At 54.2% G+C, this 18691-nt stretch overlaps 1 protein-coding gene across 2 annotated transcripts in view; it reads left to right on the top strand.

The window, feature by feature from the left end:
• SNTA1 (syntrophin alpha 1) overlaps window positions 1-18691 on the top strand; it is a 30477-nt gene extending 11786 nt beyond the window's left edge. The window contains exons 3-8 of one of the 2 annotated variants that reach the window (XM_062204035.1): window positions 8352-8556; window positions 14164-14371; window positions 14486-14616; window positions 16282-16510; window positions 17780-17967; window positions 18073-18691. In XM_062204035.1, coding sequence (XP_062060019.1) covers window positions 8352-8556; window positions 14164-14371; window positions 14486-14616; window positions 16282-16510; window positions 17780-17967; window positions 18073-18190 — 1079 coding nt within the window. In that variant the 3' untranslated portion in view covers window positions 18191-18691. The remainder of the gene's footprint in view (window positions 1-8351; window positions 8557-14163; window positions 14372-14485; window positions 14617-16281; window positions 16511-17779; window positions 17968-18072) is intronic. The other variant, XM_062204034.1, reaches the window with a different exon arrangement.

Here is an 18691-nt window from a genome sequence, read left to right as displayed (position 1 = left end):
CTCTTAGTAAGATCCCAGACCCTGAGTCTAAGCTTCCTGAGGTCAGGGCTTCATCTCTGAATGCTGGTGTGGGTGGCTTGGAATGGGGTGGCATATTTTTGAAAAAAAGAAACTGGATTTTTAAAAAAAGATTTATTTGAAAGCCAGAGTTACAGAGATGGGGAGAAAGAGAGATCTTCCATCTGCTGGTTCACTCCCCTGCTGGCCACAAAGGCTGAGCCAGGCTGAAGCCAGGAGCCTGGGACTCCATCCAGCTCTCCCACATGGGTGCAGGGACCCAAGTACATGGGCCGTCATCCTCTGCTTTCCCAGGTGCATTAGCAGGGAGCTGGATTGGAAGAGGAGCAGCTGGGACTTGAACTGGCACTTGTATGGAATGCTGGCTTAACCTGCTGTGGGTAAAGCCATCTCCTGAGTGCCAGCATCCCATATGGGCGCTGGTTTGAGTCCCAGCTGCTCCACTTCCCATCCAGCTCTCTGCTATGGCCTGGGAAAGCAGAAGAAGATGGCCCAAGTTCTTGGGCCCCTGCACCTGCGTGGGAGACCCAAAAGGAGCTCCTGGCTCCTGGCTTCAGCTCTGAGCAGTTTGGGGCATTGTAGCCATCTGGGGAGTGAACCAGCAAGTGGAAGACCTCTCTCTCTCTGCCTCTCCTTCTCTCTCTGTAATTCTGACTTTCAAATAAATAAACAGATATTAAAAAAATAAACACAAGAAGGGATATATATTCTTTCAACAAAGCCCACAACAGGGACGTATGAAATGATCACCTCTTAGGGAAAACCCCTGTGGGTGCTTTCACACATGTCCTTCCAGAGAGTCTTTGTGTTTGTTTTGTTTTTATTTTTTTTTAAGGTTTATTTATTATTTATTTGAAAGCCAGAGTTCCAGAGAGGCAGAGAAGTCTTCCATCCTCTGGTTCACTCCCCAGATGGCTGCAATGGCCAGAGCTGGGCCGATCCAAAGCCAGGGACCAGGAGCTTCCTCCAGGTCTCCCACATGGGTGCAGGGACCCAAGGACTTGAGGACTTGAACCATCTTCCACTGCTTTCCCAGGCAATAGCAGAGAGCTGGATCGGAAGTGGAGCAGTCGGGACTAGAACTGGTGCCCATGTGGGATGTGGGCACTGCAGGGCGGTGGCTTACCCGCTGTGCCACTTACCTGCTGCACCAGCTCCTCCTTATTTGTTTTTATCATGCAGTAAGTTGAGGATATGCTGGCATCACTTTTGCTCCACGGCAGAGCTGGAGATCCTGGGGCCCCTGTTTGCCTTTGCCTCAGTTTCCCTAAGAAGGAACCCCCTCCCCCACCACCATGTCACTGCTTTATCCAGCTCCTGGGCCAGGGGCTTGGCTGGGGAGGGTGTCGATGCCAACTGGGCCTACCCTTGGCGTCTCAAAAATGCTGGCCACAGGGCCATGGTCAGCTCCCAGCTCTTGTCCACTGCCTTTGGCCAGCGCCGCCCTGCCTGGTCGGGTGAGTCAGGCAGAAATCAGATCAGGGAGGAGGCCTCAGAGCTGGGCTATTTATGGCCATACTCTGGGGCCCCCAGAACCCTGCCCCCACTCTGGGCCAGGCCACTTGGTTTGTGAAATCCAAGTGCTGTTCCTGGCACCAGCTGGCGTGCTGTCCATTTTTAGCGCGTTGCTGTGGGAAAGGAGAAGGCAGACCCAGTCCTTGGATGGCCGGGGCAGCAGGGCGGGAGCAGCTTCTCTGGCTTCCCAGTGGACAAGTGTTCGTTTGCTGAGCACGTAGCATGTGAGGTCCCTGCTGGATTCTGGGGACGCAGCCATGAGTCAGATGAGGTCCCTGCCCTTGCTGTGCTCGCAGCCTGGTGGGAGACACGCACATCACACAGCTGGTCACGCGCGAGTGGGGTATTAGGGATTGCAGAGCGGTGGGTGCGATGAATCCAGACTGGGCATCTGGGAGGGCTTCCTAGAAGGGGTGGCATCTGAGCTGGGCTGGGTCCTGGGCTGTGACACCTTCTTCCTGTTAACCTGTTCTGCCCTGGCCTGGCCTTTATTTCTCCATTCCAAGAACACTGATTCTGGGTTCAAATCAAACCCAGCCTTTGTCCTCTAGGAGTTCCCGGTTTGCTCAGGGAGACAGCCCCAGCCCACAAAATTCTGACAGAGTTTTGAGAAGTGGGGGCAGGGGAGGCTGATAGCTAAGAAATGCTTTTTTTTTTTTTTAACCTTTCATGTATTTGTTTTCATTTTATTTGAGGGAAAGAAAATGATATCCTCCATCCACCTGTTGGACTGTTCTGCAAATGTCCACAACAGTCAGGACTGGGCCAGGCCTAAGCCAGGAGCCAGAAACTCAATCTGGGTCCCTCATAGGGAACCCAAGTGTTAGAGCCATCATCCTCTGCCTCCCAGAGTGCACACAGCAGGAAGCTGGATCAGAGGCAGCAGAACAGGGACTTGAACCAGGCACTCTGATGTGGGGTGCAGGTGTCCCAAGCAGTGCCCCAACTGCTGCACCAGACGCCTACCCCAGGAAACCCCGATTTCTAATATTTGCTGTGTGTCACCCATCATTCTGTTTAATCGTAACCTTTCTCTGAGATCAGCATTGTTATTCCTCTCGTGTTGTCTGCTGGATTCGGGCCTTTGCAGAGGTGAATTGCCTTGTCCACAGTCATACAATCAGACAGGGCTGGAGCTGGAACTCAAACCCAAGAGCACCTGACTCCTAACCATGTACAAGGGCATTCCGTGGGGTGGGAACTGCCCCCCCCCCCCTTTTTTGACAGGCAGAGTGGATAGTGAGAGAAAGAGACAGAGAGAAAGGTCTTCCTTTTTGCCGTTGGTTCACCCTCCAATGGCCGCTGCGGCCGGCGCATCTCGCTGATCCGAAGCCAGGAGCCAGGTGCTTCTCCTGGTCTCCCATGGGGTGCAGGGCCCAAGCACTTGGGCCATCCTCTACTGCCTTCCTGGGCCATAGCAGAGAACTGGCCTGGAAGAGGGGCAACCGGGATAGAATCCGGCGCCCCAATCGGAACTAGAACCCGGTGTGCCGGCGCCGCAAGGCGGAGGATTAGCCTGTTAAGCCACGGCGCCGGCCGGAACTGCCCTTTTGAAGGTGCGGAAGTGTGGGAGTGCCTATGGCTTCTGAGAGCTGTGGCAGTCAGTGTGAGATCAGGGGAGCGCTTGGGGGTGAAGCCAGGGAGGTGGGCCGGGCCCAGGTCCTGGAGGGCCTAGAAGCTGGGGTGATGGGTGCAGGGTAGCAGGAGCAGGGGAGTGCGGGGGCACAGCAGTGTTTGCACCACTGGGGGCTGGAGCAGTCAGGACACCTGTAACTGCAATGACAGGAACCCAGCGGAGAGGTTTACACCCTGAAGAAAATGCGTTGTCTGCCAGGCAGCGTGGCCCCAGGGTAGGTTAATCTGGGGGCTCAGTCTTCCTGTTTTACTGTCCTGACTGTGTGGATCCCATCCCTTGTGGCTGTCAGTGTTCTAGCCCAAGTTCCTTCCCAGCGAGAGAAGAGTCAACAAAGGGAGCATGCTTTCTTCCCTTTCATGTCTCAGCCAGAATTGTGTCATCTGCCCACCTCCTCTTCTTTTGAAGATTTATTTATTTACTTGCAAGTCAGAGTTACAGAGAGAGAGAGAGATCTTCCTTCTGCTGGTTCACTCCACAAGTAGCTGAAACATACAGGGCTAGGCCAGGCTGAAGCCAGGAGCCAGGAACTTCATCTGGGTCTCCCACATAGGTTCAGGGGCCTAAGCACTTGGGCTGTCTTCCACTGCTTTTCTTAGGCCATTAGCAGGGAGCTGGATCAGAAGAGCAACAACTGGAATTTGAACCGGTGCCCATGTGGGATGCTGGCATCACTGGCAGTGGTTTTACCTGCTATACCACAACACCACCAGCCCCCTCCGTTTTGGAAAGATGTATGTATTTATTTATTTGAAAGGTAGAGAGACAGAAAAGCAAAAATATCTTCCATATGTTGGTGCACTCTCCAAATGGCCACAACAGCCAGGGCTGGGCCAGACTGAAGCCAGGAGCCAGAACTTCATCCAGGTCTCCCATGTGAGTGGCAGGGACTCAAGTACTTGGGCCATCTTGCGCTGCTTCCCAGGTGCATTAGTAGGGAGCTGGGTCAGAAGCAGACTAGCTGGGACTTCAACTGGCGCTCTGAGAGGGCATATGTGCGTCCCAAGTAGTGGCTTAAGCCACTGCACCACAGCGCTTGCCCCACCTTCCGCTTTCCAAATGAACCACAAGCAAGAAGTATGATCATTCGCTTTGATCAATCAGGATTCAACCCCTAGGCTGGAGAGAAGTTGAGCCTCCAGGACTCAGGGTTCTGCTAGTAAGGGGTGGGGGTGGTTTTCGACTGTCAGGTCGGCTGAGATAGGCCTTTCCTCCTCCTTGGAGAATGGCAGAGTACCTGGGGGAGTCACTGACACTGGCGATGCTGCCTTGTTTTCAGTCTTCTCCCCCAAACTTCAGACCTCCAAAGCTGAGTTTGCTTCCTGAAAACCCAGCACAACCTATCCTCCAACCCCAGAAGTGTTTGTAACTCCCTCTCTATTCACCCCTGTGTGCCTTGAATCCTAGCTGAGCCCTAGGGGTGTCTCCTGAGATAGAAATAGCTTCTTATCTGCTTCTCCCAGGGAGCTGGGCCAAGAACTGCTTCCTGTGCTGTCTACCGACAGACAGCTGGGCTGTGACTGCAAATGTCAGATAGCCAGGTGCCACATGTTACAGAGCGGGTGTGCTTGGAAGGGGAGGAGGGAGGGCTGCCCCACGTCTAGCAGGCATCAGGTAGCCTCCGTGGAGGAGCAGAGGGGATGGCCTGCCTGGGGAAGACAGGGCAATGTGGGGACAAGCCTATTTTTCTTCTTAAAATGTATTTATTTATTTGAAAGGCAGAGTTACAGAGGGCAGAGGCAGAGGGAGAGAGAGGTCTTCCATCCACTGGTTCACTTCCCCAAATGGCTGCAATGGCCAGAGCTGGGCTGGTCTGAAGCCAGGAGCCAAGAGCTTCTTCTAGGTCTCGCAACAAGGGCTCAGAGGCCCAAGGAGTTGGGCCATCTTCACTGCTTTCCCAGGCCATAGCAGAGAGTTGGATCAGAAGTGGAGCAGCCGAGTCTGGAACTAGTGCCCGGTGCCCATATGAGATGCCGGCATTGCAGACGACTGCTTTACCCGCTATGCCACAGCACCGGCCCCTGGGGCGAGTCGTTTAAGCACCTCACTGTATGCACTCTGTGCCCAGTAACTCATGTTAGAGACTGGGCAGCCCCCCTCGGGAGCAAGTGTGGCAGACACTGTTGATTGCCTGCCCCCCATCCGTGTCTCCTTCTTTGCCAATAGAAGGCTGGTTTTATTGCCTGTAAAAAAAAAAAAACTCCACCCCAGAGGCTGAATAATGATTGGTCTAATTCAAGAATATTCCCTCCTTCTGATGGTTGGGTTAGCTGGGCATACAGCCCAGTTCTGACCAGTAAAATTCAAGGAAGCATCTACTGGGGGTGTCTCTGGTAAGGAGATGTGAGCAGAAAACCCTTTTGGCTCTTTTTCCCTCCTCCCTTTGTGTTTTGTCAAGTAAGAAATGCTTGGGCTGAGCCATGGCAGCCACCTTGTGGTCATGAGGAGAAAGCCACGAGAAAGGCAGAGGGTCTACCTAATTTGCTTTCCTCCAGACTACCTATAAAGTGAAACTGCAAATATCTTTTTTTTAATAAAAAGATTTATTTATTTATTTATTTATTACAGGCAGAGTTAGACAGTGAGAGAGAGAGAGACAGAGAGAAAGGTCTTCAATGGCCACTACGGCTGGTGCGCTGCGCCCATCCAAAGCCAAGAGCCAGGTGCTTCCTCCTGGTCTCCCATGCGGGTGCAGGGCCCAAGCACTTGGGCCATCCTCCACTGCCTTCCTGGGCCACAGCAGAGAGCTGGACTGGAAGAGGAGCAACCAGGACAGAATCCGGTGCCCCAACCAGGACTAGAACCCGGGGTGCTGGCGCTGCAGGTGGAGGATTAGCCTAGTGAGCCGCAGCGCCAGCTAAGATATATTTATTTAAAAAGCAGAGCAGCAGGGGAGAAAAAGAGAGAGAGCAAGAGAACTCCCATCCACTGGTTCACCCCTCAAATGCCCACAGTGGCTGAGGCTGGGCCAGGGTTGGGTTGCAGCTGGAATAAGAACTGGGAATGCAGTCCAGGTCTCCCACATCGTGGGAACCCAGTTACTTGAACCATTACCACTGCCTCCCAAGGGCTGCACCTGCAGGAAGCTGAAGTCAGAGAGCCAGAGGTGGGCATCAGACCTAGGTTATTGCAGAGTGGGATGCCAGTGTCTCAGCTGCTGAGCTGAACACCTGCTCCAATGGCTTCCAGTTGCCATTGCTTTCTAGACAGGCAAGCAATCCCAGCCCCATCTTCAGGGCCCCAGGCAAAACTCCTTTTTTAAAAATTTATTTATTTATTTGAAAGAGTTGGAGAGAGAGAGGGAGAGGGAGAGAGAGAGAGAGAGAGAGAGAGAGAGAGAGAGAGAGAGAGTCGATCTTTCATCTGTTGCTTCACTCCCCAAAGGGCTGCAATGGCCAGGGCTGGGCCAGGGGCTTCTTCTGGGTCTCCCACATGGGTGCAGGGGCCCAAGCACTTGGATCATCTTCTGCTGCTTTCCCAGGCACATTAACAGGGAGCCGGATCAGAAGAGGAGCAGCTGGGACTTGAACTGCTGCCCATATGGGATGCTGGCATCTCGGGTGTCAGCTTTACCTGCTATACTACAACACTGGATCCTGTTAAGACCTTTTGATTGCAAATATAGAGCCCCATTGGGTTTATAGACCAACTTTCTGAAGGATAAGTGCTAGAAACTGGAATCTTAGCAGGTGCCCGGCACATCTTCCCCTGTCTCTCAGCTGATCTCCTCTTACAGACTAGCTTTCTCCTCTTCTCTGTCCCCACAGCAGACACAACCCCTACAGCATTCAAGCCAGCATCAGGACCCCATGTATTCTCAGCTTGCTTGTCCTGGTGTGACTCAGGTTTCCACCCCTGGTCCAGCCGGCACAGCAAGGCAGGCAGGGTCATATACTGGAGCATGACTTTGGGGCCGTTTGGGTGCAGCAGGGTTACAATTGTCATTGCCTTGCTGAAGGCCAAAACCGTTCACTTTCCCACCAATACAAAATCCAATAATTCTCAAGCTCTTTATATAAAATAACATAATATTTACATTATAATCTATGAACATCCTCCCCTATACTATATCCCCAGATTATTTATAATACCTCATACTATGTAAGTGCCATGTAAATAGTTGTTGTAAGGGTTGACATTGTGGCACAGCTGGTTAAGTCACCGCCCGTGATGCTAGCATCCCATATGAGCATCAGTTCAAGTCCCAGCTGTTCTACTTCCAGTCCAGCTCCCTGCTACTGTGCCTGGGAAAGCAGTGGAAGACAGTTCAAGTATCTGGGTCCCTGCCACCCATGTGGGAGAGTCAGATGATGCTTCTGGCGTCTGGCTTTGGCCTGGCCCTTCGGTGGCTGTTGTAGCCGCTTGGAGAATGAACAGATGGAAGATCTCTCCCTGTCTCTCTCTATGTCTGTCACTCTGCCTTTCAAACAAATAAATCCTTAAAAAAATAGTGATTTACTGTATAATTTAAGGAATAGTGACAAAAAAGTCTGCACATTTTCAGAACAGGCGTAATGTTTTTAAAGGCTTACTTATTTGTTTGAAAGGCAGAATTATAGAGAGGCAGAGGCAGAGAGAGAGAGAGAGAGAGAGAGAGAGAGAGAGAGAGGAGTCTTGAATCCACTGGTTCACTCCCTAAATGGCCACAATGGCTGAAGCTGGGCCGATCTGAAGCCAGGAGCCAGGGGCTTCTTCCTGATCTCCCATGGGGTGCAGGGCCCAAGGACTTGGGCCATCCTCCACTGCCTTCCTGGGCAGTTAGCAGGGAGCTGCGTCAGAAGTGGGGCAGCTGGGACTTGGAACCGGCACCCACATGGGATGCTGGCTCCCAGACATAATTTTCTAAAAGCTAACTTGGTCCGTAACTGCAGAACCCCAGGATCCAGGGGACTGCCTGGTCTGGGTTAGAATATAGTCACGTGGCCACACTTCACTGCAGAAGAGACAGGGAAGTGTCGTCCTTGTGTGAGGTCGCCACGTGCCTGATACACCCGGGAGAGGTGAGAGGACAGACACTGGCCGGCACCCAGCGTTAGCTGCTCCACTGCCCTGTCAGAGGCTTGGGCTCAGAAGAAGGTAGCGCAGTCAGGCATACGCTGAACTCTTAATGAGTAGTGCCACCTGGGGTGTGTGCTGCCTGGGAGCTCCTGTCACAGTGGTAACTGTCCACCTCTCTCCTGACCAGTCAAGTACATGAAGGAGGTCTCACCTTATTTCAAGAATTCTGCTGGTGGGACCTCAGTTGGCTGGGACTCACCTCCTGCCTCACCCCTTCAGCGGCAGCCTTCGTCCCCCGGGTCTCAACCCCGGAACCTCAGCGAAGCCAAACATGTGCCCCTGAAGATGGCCTATGTGTCAAGGAGGTGCACCCCCACGGACCCGGAGCACAGGTAAGGCTGAGAGGGGGGCAGTGAGGCTGACACTCTGGTGCTGTGTGATGAGACCAAAGCAAGGTGCTTCTGTGTGCACAAGTGACAAGCGTAATGCCAGAACACGGTGGGTGCTTACGAAACAGGTTGAGGGGCTGTGGTGTGGTGTAGTGGGGTTAAGCTGCCACCTATGTCGCGGGCATCTCATTTGAGCACCGGTTCAAGTCCCTGCTGCTCCACTTCTGAATCAGTTCCCTGCTGACGTGCAGCAGAAGATGGCCCAAGTACTTGGGCCTCTGCACCCATGTGGGAGACCCAGATGAAGATCCTAGCTCCTGGATTCAGCCTAGCCCAGTTCTGGCCATTGTGGCCATTTGGGTCATTTGGGTCATTTTCTCCCTCTCCCCTCTCCTCTCTCCCCCTCTCTCTCCCTCTTTATTAAATAAATAAATCTAAAAAAAAAAAAAAAGAGACAGGCTTACGGGTGCAGGAGTGAAGTTATGGGCCTGATGCTGTGCATTGCTGCTCACTTTGTCTTAGCTGCTTCTCTGTTGCTATGATACAATACCTGAGACGAGATCCCTCCTAAAGGATACACACAGGGCACATGGTTCTGAAGGCTGGCCCCGGCGTCTGTCTGCTCAGCATCTGAGACGGCCTCCCTGCTGCCTCTGCACACGCCGGAAGGCATCACAGTGTGTGGCACACGTGTGTGAGCTCAGGTCTCTGCCTCCAGTGCCATCCGGACCGGAGGGCCCTCCCTCCGGTCTCATCTAACCTTCCTTACTTGCCAAAGGCCCCGCCCCCATACACCAGCACCAGGTATTAAGTTTCTAACACATGAACTTGGTCTGGGAGGAGCCCTGGGTTCCAGTCCTGCTCCTCCTTGGAGCAGTCCCTTTGCCACACAGACCTCCAGATTCTCCGCTGTGAAACACGGGGTTTGGGCTCAGTGAGCTCCTCAGGTCTCTGCCGACTCTGCCGAGGCAACACTCATGTCAGGCCGGGGAAAGTCACCACCTCCACCGAGCGGTCTCCCACAGCTCACTGATGAGAAGACTGGTGCCAGCTGCCACGAACCGCGTGCTCCCCGTGTGCCAGGCTTCTCATGCTCGCTTCCACTTAACGCTCACCCTGCGAGGAAAGTCCCGCAGTTCACCTCCATTTTCCTAGACGAGGACAGAGGAAGGGAATGAGCTACCCGAGGGCACACACCAGGAGTGCGGGTGCTGGCCTCACTGCAGGTGGCTCTCTGTGCTTTAGAAGCCACAGGGTGGATGAGTGGCTGCCGTGGCCAAGTGCAGTGTATGTTGGGCCCAGTGGGCTGCGCGGTGCTGTAGGTGGTGTGCTTTGGCACATGGGTAATCTCTTGCTACGGTGGGTCCTCCTTACAGCCTAGGTTCAATGCCAGGCACGTGCCCAGCAATGGCTGTGTGGTCTGGTTAATGTTCAGCACCCAAGTCTGTTGGCTCTCTGTGGGCCACACATACAGGCCCTCCCACTACGGCCACGAGGCAGGGACCAGCGAGTCACAGGTCACTTACAGGCACTTCACTGCAGGACCTTCTGTGATGGGTGCAGGTGATGTGGTGCTGGGCCCTCCTGAGACTCAGAGCTTAGGTTCCCCCCCCTCCAATCCCAGGCACCGCTGAAAGAAAGTACGTGTGTGTGTTTTATGTGTGTGCACGTGTAGTTAACCTGTAAGTGCAAGTGTGTGTTTCCGCGAGTATTTGCATGTGTCTGGATGCAGATTTGTACACACCATGGCTTCAAAAAGTCCTTGGAAAATTCATACTATGAAAAAATTATGCATGGATTTCTATTTTTAAACAAAAATAAACAGGTTTATTTATTATTTATTTGAGAGACAGAGAGCTCCCATCTATTGCTTCTTTCCTTGCTGCCCATGGTGGCCAGGGCTGGGCTAGGGTGAAACCCAGATCCAGGAGCTCAATCCAGGACTCCCATGGGAGTGGCAGGAGCCCGCCTATTTGAGCCATCACCGCTGCCTTCCAGGGTCGGCTGGACGCTGGAGTCAGGAGCCAGAGCTGGGTGTGGAACCCAGCACTCCAGTCTGGGTCTCAGGTGTCTTAACCAGTGTCTTAATCTCCAGAAAGTACTCACCCCAAAATAAACTTCTCTTTTATTTATTTTTTCATGAACTTTTTGAAGGAGGTGTTTTTGTGTGTGAATATGTTAGCCTTGGTGTCCATATACCCATGAGTATGTATGGCGTGCATGTGTGCGTGAACATGTGCATGCTTGTGTAGTTTACATGTGTGACCTGGAAATAACTGGGGTTCCACATGGCCCCTTATCAGCACAATACCCTGGTCAAAGGAACACAGTTTGACAACCAAAATATAAAAAGACTTTTTTTTTGACAGGCAGAGTGGACAGTGAGAGAGAGAGACAGAGAGAAAGGTCTTCCTTTTGCCGTTGGTTCACCCTCCAATGGCTGCCGCGGTAGCGCGCTGCGGCTGGCGCACTGCGCTGTTCCGATGGCAGGAGCCAGGGGCTTCTCCTGGTCTCCCATGGGGTGCAGGACCCAAGGACTTGGGCCATCCTCCACTGCACTCCCTAGCCACAGCAGAGAGCTGGCCTGGAAGAGGAGCAACCGGGACAGGATCGGTGCCCCGACCGGGACTAGAACCCGGTGTGCCGGCGCCGCAAGGCGGAGGATTAGCCTAGTGAGCCGCGGCGCCGGCCGATAAAAAGACTTTTAAACTTTTACTTTTAAAAAAAAATAATTTATTTATTTGAAAGGCAGAGTTACAGAGGGACAGAGGCAGAGGCAAAGAGAGAGAGAGAGAGAGAGAGAGAGAGAATCTTCCATCTGCTGGTACACTCTCCAAATGGCCACAATGGCCAGAGCTGGCCTGATCGGAAGCCAGGACCCAGGAGCTTCTTCTGGGATCCCATGTGGGTGCAGGGGCTCAAGGACTTGGGCCACCTTCTACTGCTTTCCCAGGCCATTAACAAGGAACTGGATCAGAAGTGGAGCAGCTGGGACTCAAACTGGTGCACATATGGGATGCTAGCAATGTAGGTGGTAGCTTTACCCTCTACGCCACAGTGCTGGCCCATACTTTTTTTTTTAAATAAAGATTTATTTATTTGAAAGGTAGTGTTTCAGAGAGAGAGGGAGACATAACGAGATCTCCCATCTGCTGGTTCACTCCCCAAATAGCCACAACAGCTGGAACTGGCCAGGCTGAAGCCAGGGGCCTAGAACTTCATATAGGTTTCATACATAGGTAACAGGGGCCCAAACACTTGAGCCATCTTCCACAGCTCTCCCAGGCACATTAGCAGGGAACTGGAAGGGAAGTGGAACAGCTAGACTTGAACCTGCATTCATATGGGATGCCAGCATACCAGTTAGTGGCTTAACCTGCTGCACCACAACACCAGCTCCTAAACTTTTACTTTGTGTTAGGATTGTACTGGACTGCAAGTATAGAACCCCTAAGAAGACATGGATTAAGTAAATGAAGGGTTTATTTTCCTACATGCTTAAAAAGAAGTCCAGGGGCCGGCGCTGTGACGTAGTGGGTAAAGCTGCTGCCTGCAGTGCCGCATCCTATATGGGCACTGGTTCAAGTCCCAGCTGCTCCACTTCTGATCCAGCTCTCTGCTACTGCCTGGAAAAGCAGTGGAAGATAGCCCAAGTCTTTGGGCCCCTGCACCTGCATGGGAGACCTGGAGGAGGCTCCTGGCTCCTGGCTTTGAATTGGCCCAGCTCTGGCTGTTGTGGCCATCTGGGGAGTGAACCAAGGGATGGAAGACCTTTCTCTCTTTCTCTCTCTGTCTCTGCCTCTCTGTAACTCTACCTTTCAAACAAGTAGATACATCTTTCAACAAACAAACAACCCTCCCCCCCCAAAAAAAAAAAACAAAAACAAAAAAGAAGTCCAGGGGTCAGCTGTACAGGCTGTGATGAGCTTCCTCCTTCGTCCTCTGCCTTTTTATTATTGATTTCCTCTTTCCTAGAGTAGTCTGGTAGCTGTACCTCCAAGAATAGTGTCCACGTTCCAGACAAGAAGGAGCAAAAGGCAAAGGGACATTTCCCCTGGCATTTTGTGTATCTCTTGCTGTAAGCAAGAAAACGGGCGAGTGCTGTGTCCTGGGACGAAGCAGATGTTAGCTCAAGTGCTTGGGTTTCTGCCGCTCATGTAGGAGACCTGGAGGGAGTGCCTGGCTTCTGGTTTGAACATGGCCTATCCCTGGCTATTGTGGGCATTTGGGGAGAGAACCAGTAGATGGAAGATGTATCTGTCTCTCCCTGTCTCTCTCCCCCCACCAAATAAATAAATAAACTTACAAGATGAACACGTATGAAGAAAATAACTGGGGCCTGTGCTGTGGTGCAGCAAGTTAAGCGGCTGCTTGTGATGCTTGGCATCCCATATGAGTGCCAGTTGGAGACCCGGCTGCTCCACTTCTGATCCAGCTCCCTCCTGCTGATGTGCCTGGGAAAGCAGTGGAAGGTGGCCCAAGTATCTGGGCCCCTGCCACCCATGTGGGAGACCTAAATGGAGTTCTTAGCTTCTGACTCCCTCCTGGCCCCAGAACTGGATGAATCTCTCCCCGCCGCCCCCCAGTAGCTCTGCCTTTTAAAAACACAAATAAATCTTTTAAAAGAGAAAATAATTCTTATTTCTCACAGTTCTGTAATGGGGACCATTTCAGCCAGTTCTCTCTGTGCTATTTGCTGGGGCATAAAGCCCAAGATGGCTGCTTCCCCACCTGCCTGGTACCTCTTGGGATGGTTGGAACAGCTAGGGGCTGAATGAGCATTTCTTTTCTTTTCTCTTTTTGAAAACAGTTTTATATTTGAAAGGCAGAGTTACGGGGTGGGGGAGGGGGAGAGAGAACGGAACGCTTCCGCTCACTGGGTCACTCCCCAAATGGCCACAATATCCAGGGCTGGGAGCCAGGCCGGGTCTTTCATGTGGGTGGCAGGAACCCCAGTCCTTGAGCCCTCACCTGCTGCCTCCCAGATGCATTAGCAGGAAGTTGGAGCTGACGCATGGAATTGGGGGAACTTGAACCAGGCGCTCTGATTTGGGATGTGGGTGCCCCTAGCTGACACAGGTGCACCACAGCGCCAGCGCCCAGGACAGGGATCCTTTCCATGTCGCTCTCCTGCTGTTTCCTCCGAAACCCTTCCTCCTGCCTTTGCCTGCACGGTGCTGCCTCCTCCTTTGCCCCAGAGATGTGTCACACAGATCGGGCAGCTCAAGCCTCTTCCATCCTCTCCCCAACTCCTTGTGAGTGAATTACTTTGCTTCTGTGCTTTGGAGCGGTTCCAGCAAGAGAATCCTCCATAGAAACCAGAGCAAAGGGCAGGATCACGAATGTAATTATTCGGGCTCCTAACCAGTGTGTGTGCCCTTACGTGTATGTGCGAGTGAGCACGTGCAGCAGGAGTCTCCTGTCCTCGGCCCCCATGAGGCCTTGGTAACCGCGGCAGGAGCCCCAGCAGCTGGTGTTGTCCTGAGTCTCTCATGGACATCTTTTCTGGCTTCTGGTTTGGCAACGGGTGGAGTTTTGGGGCAGATTTCAGGGCAGGTGCAGCCCTGTGGCCAGGCCATTCCCTCCCCCTGCCCCAATTTGTGCCTGCAGGTACCTGGAGATCTGTTCAGCAGATGGCCAAGACACCCTCTTCCTGAGAGCCAAGGATGAGGCTAGTGCGAGGTCGTGGGCCAGTGCCATCCAAGCCCAGATCAACGCTCTGCTGCCCTGGGTCAAGGACGAGCTCCAGGCACTGCTGGCAGCTTCCAGCCCAGCTGGGAGCCAGGACATCAAGCAGATTGGCTGGCTGACTGAGCAGGTGCCTGCTGGGCTGGGGACCGACCCACCCCTCCCTCTCCCGCTCCCTCAGTACCCTTGTCATCTTACCCATCTGTAGCCCCCACCCCTCCTCACTGCTGTTTGTCCCTTGCAGCTGCCCAGTGGGGGCACAGCCCCAACCCTGGCCCTGCTGACAGAAAAGGAGCTGCTCCTCTACGGTGGTCTCCCCCAGACCCGTGAGGCCCTGAGCCGGCCGGCCCGTACTGCCCCGCTCATCGCCACGAGGTATCCAAGGGCAGAGCTCTGGGGGAGATGCTCTGGCTGGGCCCCAGGAGCTGGGGACGCCCAGGGTTCTGCCCAGGGTTATTCCCCAGGTGACCTTTGCCCTGGCTGGGCCTCAGTTTCTTCACTTGTGAAATCAGAGTTTGGAACAGGAGGAAGTGAGGTCCCTCCTCCACTGACCCTCTCAGTGGAGTGGCCTGGGGGACTTGGAGCTGACCCCAGCAATCTCAGCCGTCAGGAAGAACGCAGTCTAGCAGGGGAAGCAGGGACTGGCCATTAGGTGCAGGGCTGGAGGAGCCACTGAGCACGGCATGGCCTGGCCAGGCAAGGCGGGACTTTGCTGGATGGAAAGCATCTTGTGCAGAGAGCACTTCAGGGTCACGGTGCAGAGGCACGGAGGGCTGCAGCCTGGTCACGGAGCTCCGAGCGCACTCTCACCAGTGAGCGGACTTGTGTGGGGAACTGGGAGCACAGAGACGGAGACCAGGCAGGGCCTGATCTCGCAGAGATCGCCTGGTTAAGGAGTGTGAGCTTCCCCCGCAGAGCTGCGGCAGGCAGCGTGCAAGGGCGGGGACCCGGGGACTCAAGAATGCCCAAGGCTGCCATGTGGCACAGGCGTGGGGAGGCTGCCTTCCCGAAGGAGAGAGCCTGGTGCTGGGGGAGAGGGAGGTGGGTGGAGGCAGCAGATGGAGAAGAAAGGCAGCATTCGCACTGGGAAACACAGGGGTGGTGAAATTAACAGGGCCAGTGCTTGCCAGATGGGCAGGGTGAGGGAGGCGTCCAGGATGAATGGGAGGTTTGCAGCTTGTGTCTGGGGGTGGGGGATGGGCAGATGCTGAGTCAGGTCCTCATAGGAAGCTTGGGGACTCGTGGGTCTGCCGCTCAGGCCCGGATGTGGGAGACTGGGCGTCAGCAGTGGCTCCAAGTGAGGATATCAGAGAGAGAAGAGGTGGAGTGAGGAGCAGAGAGACCTAAGGGCCAGAACTCAAAGAGGGAGCAGTGAGCTTCCCAAGTCCACACAGCAAGTGAGAGGCTGCGGGTCGGGGCCCCTTGTCGCCTGTGTCTCTTAACTCGGGCTGGACTCTGGCCCACGTGATGGGAGCCTGCTGCTGCCCGGGAGGGCCGAGTAGGCCATGGATGGCCTACCTGATCAAGGGCGGTGTTAGTTCAGGCAACAGGTGGTTTCCTGAGCAACTGCTGTGTGCCAGGCCTGGTCTCCATTACTGTGAATACCATGGCGGACAAAACAGAAACGTTTCTATCTGAGCTGACAAAGCAGTGAGAATCGCAGTCAAGATACAACCGAAACACGGAAACGCCAAGTACGGCTTCCGGTGCCCTGATGGAAAGTGAGGCTAGTGAGTGACAAGTGTGCTGTGAGGCCAGGGAAGGCTTCTCAGAAGAGGTGACATTTGAGCGAAGATCTGAGGGAAGTGAGGGAGTGGACCACGCCGCCTCTGAGGGAAGGGTGGCCAGGGAGGGAGGGAACGGCATGTGCAGAGGTGCCGAGGCAGGTGTGTGCTTGGTGCGTGCGAGGACGCCAGTTGGGCTGCATGGAGGGAGCGAGGGCGAGGGTGGCGCGAGAGGTGTCCTCTGGGTTGGTCAGCGCCCCTGACCCATTAGATGGTAACGCATTCACAGCGCCTCACTTTGCCCTCTGCCCCGCAGGCTGGTGCACTCGGGCCCCTCGAAGGGCTCCGTGCCCTACGATGCAGAGCTCTCCTTTGCCCTGCGCACGGGCACACGCCACGGGGTGGACACGCACCTGTTCAGCGTGGAGTCACCACAGGAGCTGGCTGCCTGGACCCGTCAGCTGGTGGACGGCTGTCACCGGGCCGCCGAGGGTGTGCAGGAGGTGTCTACAGGTGCGCTGGGTGGATCTTGGTGTGCCTCTGTGGTCATAAGGCTCCTGTCCCCAGAGGCAGGCAGGCGTCCTTCAGGGTGCTGCAGGAGCAGGTAGAGCGTGGCTTGTTGCCCCCACCAGTGCCCCCAGGGAGTCTGCTGGTGAGCCCGTGAGGGAGGGCGCCTGGGGGAGGTGCTGGATAAAATACAGGCCTCCCAGCTAAAACTGAATTTCACATCACGAATGCTGTCTTTGGCTGTCTAAGTTGTACCTTGCTTATACGGAATTTAAATTCAACTGGGCTATTCCACAGGTCTCCAAGGGCTCTAAGACCATGCCTGGTAGGTCCTTGGTGCCTTTGCCAGGAGTGGGCCTCCTGTCTGTGACACATTTTAATCTCCCTCTTGCTCCTCATGGTGCTGCTGCAATTGGGACTAGAAGTAGGGACAGCTTCTATTTTCTTGTTTTTTTTTTTTTTTTTTTAAGATTTTATTTATTTATTTGAGAGGTAGAGTTATAGAGAGAGGGAGAGACAGAGAGAAAAGTCTTTCATCTGCTGGTTCACTCCCCAAATGGCCACAATGGCCGGAGCTAAGCCGATCTAAAGCCAGGAGCCAGGAGCTTCTTTAGGGTCTCCCATGTGGGTGTAGGGGCACAAGGACTTGGGCCATCTTCTACTGCTTTCCCAGACCACAGCAGAGAGCTGGATTGGAAGAGGAGCAGCTGGGAGTAGAATTGGTACCCACTTAGGATAACAGAACTGCAGGTTGGGGCTTTGCCCACTACACCACAGCGCTGGCCCCTTCTTGTTTTTTTTTTTTTTAACATTTATTTTTTCTTGTTTTTAAAAGATTTATTTGTTTATTTGAAATTTACAGAGAGATAGGAAGAGAGAGAGAGAGAGAGAGAAATATTTATCTGCTGATTCAATCCCTAGATGACTAATAGCCAGGGCTGAGCCAGGATGAAGCCAGGAGTCAGGAGCTTCATCTGGATCCCTCACATGTATGACAGGAGCCCAAAATACTTGGGCCATCCCCTGCTGCTTTTCCCAGGCCATTAACAGGGAGCAGGATCAGAAGTGGAGCAGCCAGAATATACGGAATGCCAGTGTCGCAGGCAGAGGCTGTACCTGCTATGTCACCGTGCCAGCCCCTATGGGCCCTATTTCTGTATGTTAGGGTGGGGTGACTGTGCATGGTGGGTGGACAGCGGTCGTGACCAGCCGTGAACCTCCCATCATGGGGACTGCAGGTGGGAGCAGGGCTTGTGGTCTCTGAGGTTCTGGCTGTCCCTGTACCCGTGCGCCCCCTGCCCCTGCAGCCTGCACATGGAACGGCCGCCCCTGCAACCTCTCTGTGCACATTGACAAGGGCTTCACGCTGTGGGCGGCTGAGCCTGGCGCCGCCCGAGCCGTGCTGCTCCGACAGCCCTTCGAGAAGCTGCAGATGTCCTCAGATGACGGTGCCAGTCTCCTCTTCCTGGACTTTGGTGGTGCTGAAGGCGAGATCGTGAGTGGAGGGGCTCCCCCTGCAGCCTGGGGAGGAGGAGGGCTCTGCTGTCCCAGAGGCTGGGCCCGGACAGGGCCTCTGAGGCTTCTCTCCATCTCTCTGCAGCAGCTGGACCTGCACTCGTGTCCCAAAACTATGGTCTTCATCATTCACTCCTTCCTCTCGGCCAAAGTCACCCGCCTGGGGCTGCTGGCCTAGAAGTCGCCGGATGCACCAGCCCTGAAGAGGGGGTGTCCACCACGTGGCCTGACCTGGCCCTCCGCTGACCACTCACCCCAGGGCTGAGGGGAGGGAGAGGGGAGGAGCGAGGTGCTCAGAGAGCCAGCCCCCGAGGGAGCCTGGACTGGTCTGGGGATGGACCCACTGGACCCCGCCTGTGCTGGGGTGGCCTTCCCGCTGCCCCCTCCACCAGTGCCTTTTGCAGAGAGAGATTTTACGTACATAGAAGCCATTCCGAGCCTGGGACCTGCCCCCGTGGGGATCCTGACTCCGCACAACAGCTGAACTGCCAGGCCTCCAGGAAGTCCCCGAGTCACTCCCAGAGGCCCCATCTGAAGTCGGAGTCCCCCGGGGTCAGTGGCAGGAGAAAGAACGGAAGCCTTTTTGCTCATTGTCCCCTCTGTCCCACCACCTTGGGGTCTCTGGTTTCTCTCTTCATATTCTCTCTCTCTCTCTCTATCTCTCTCTCTCTCGTTCTTCGATAAATAAACAGCCTGCAAGCACA

This window comes from Lepus europaeus, chromosome 10 (assembly GCF_033115175.1).
Source record: "Lepus europaeus isolate LE1 chromosome 10, mLepTim1.pri, whole genome shotgun sequence".
In the NCBI taxonomy this organism is placed as follows: domain Eukaryota; kingdom Metazoa; phylum Chordata; class Mammalia; order Lagomorpha; family Leporidae; genus Lepus; species Lepus europaeus.
Note: the sequence above shows the minus strand (reverse complement) of the source record. Positions and strands in the feature narration are given on the sequence as shown.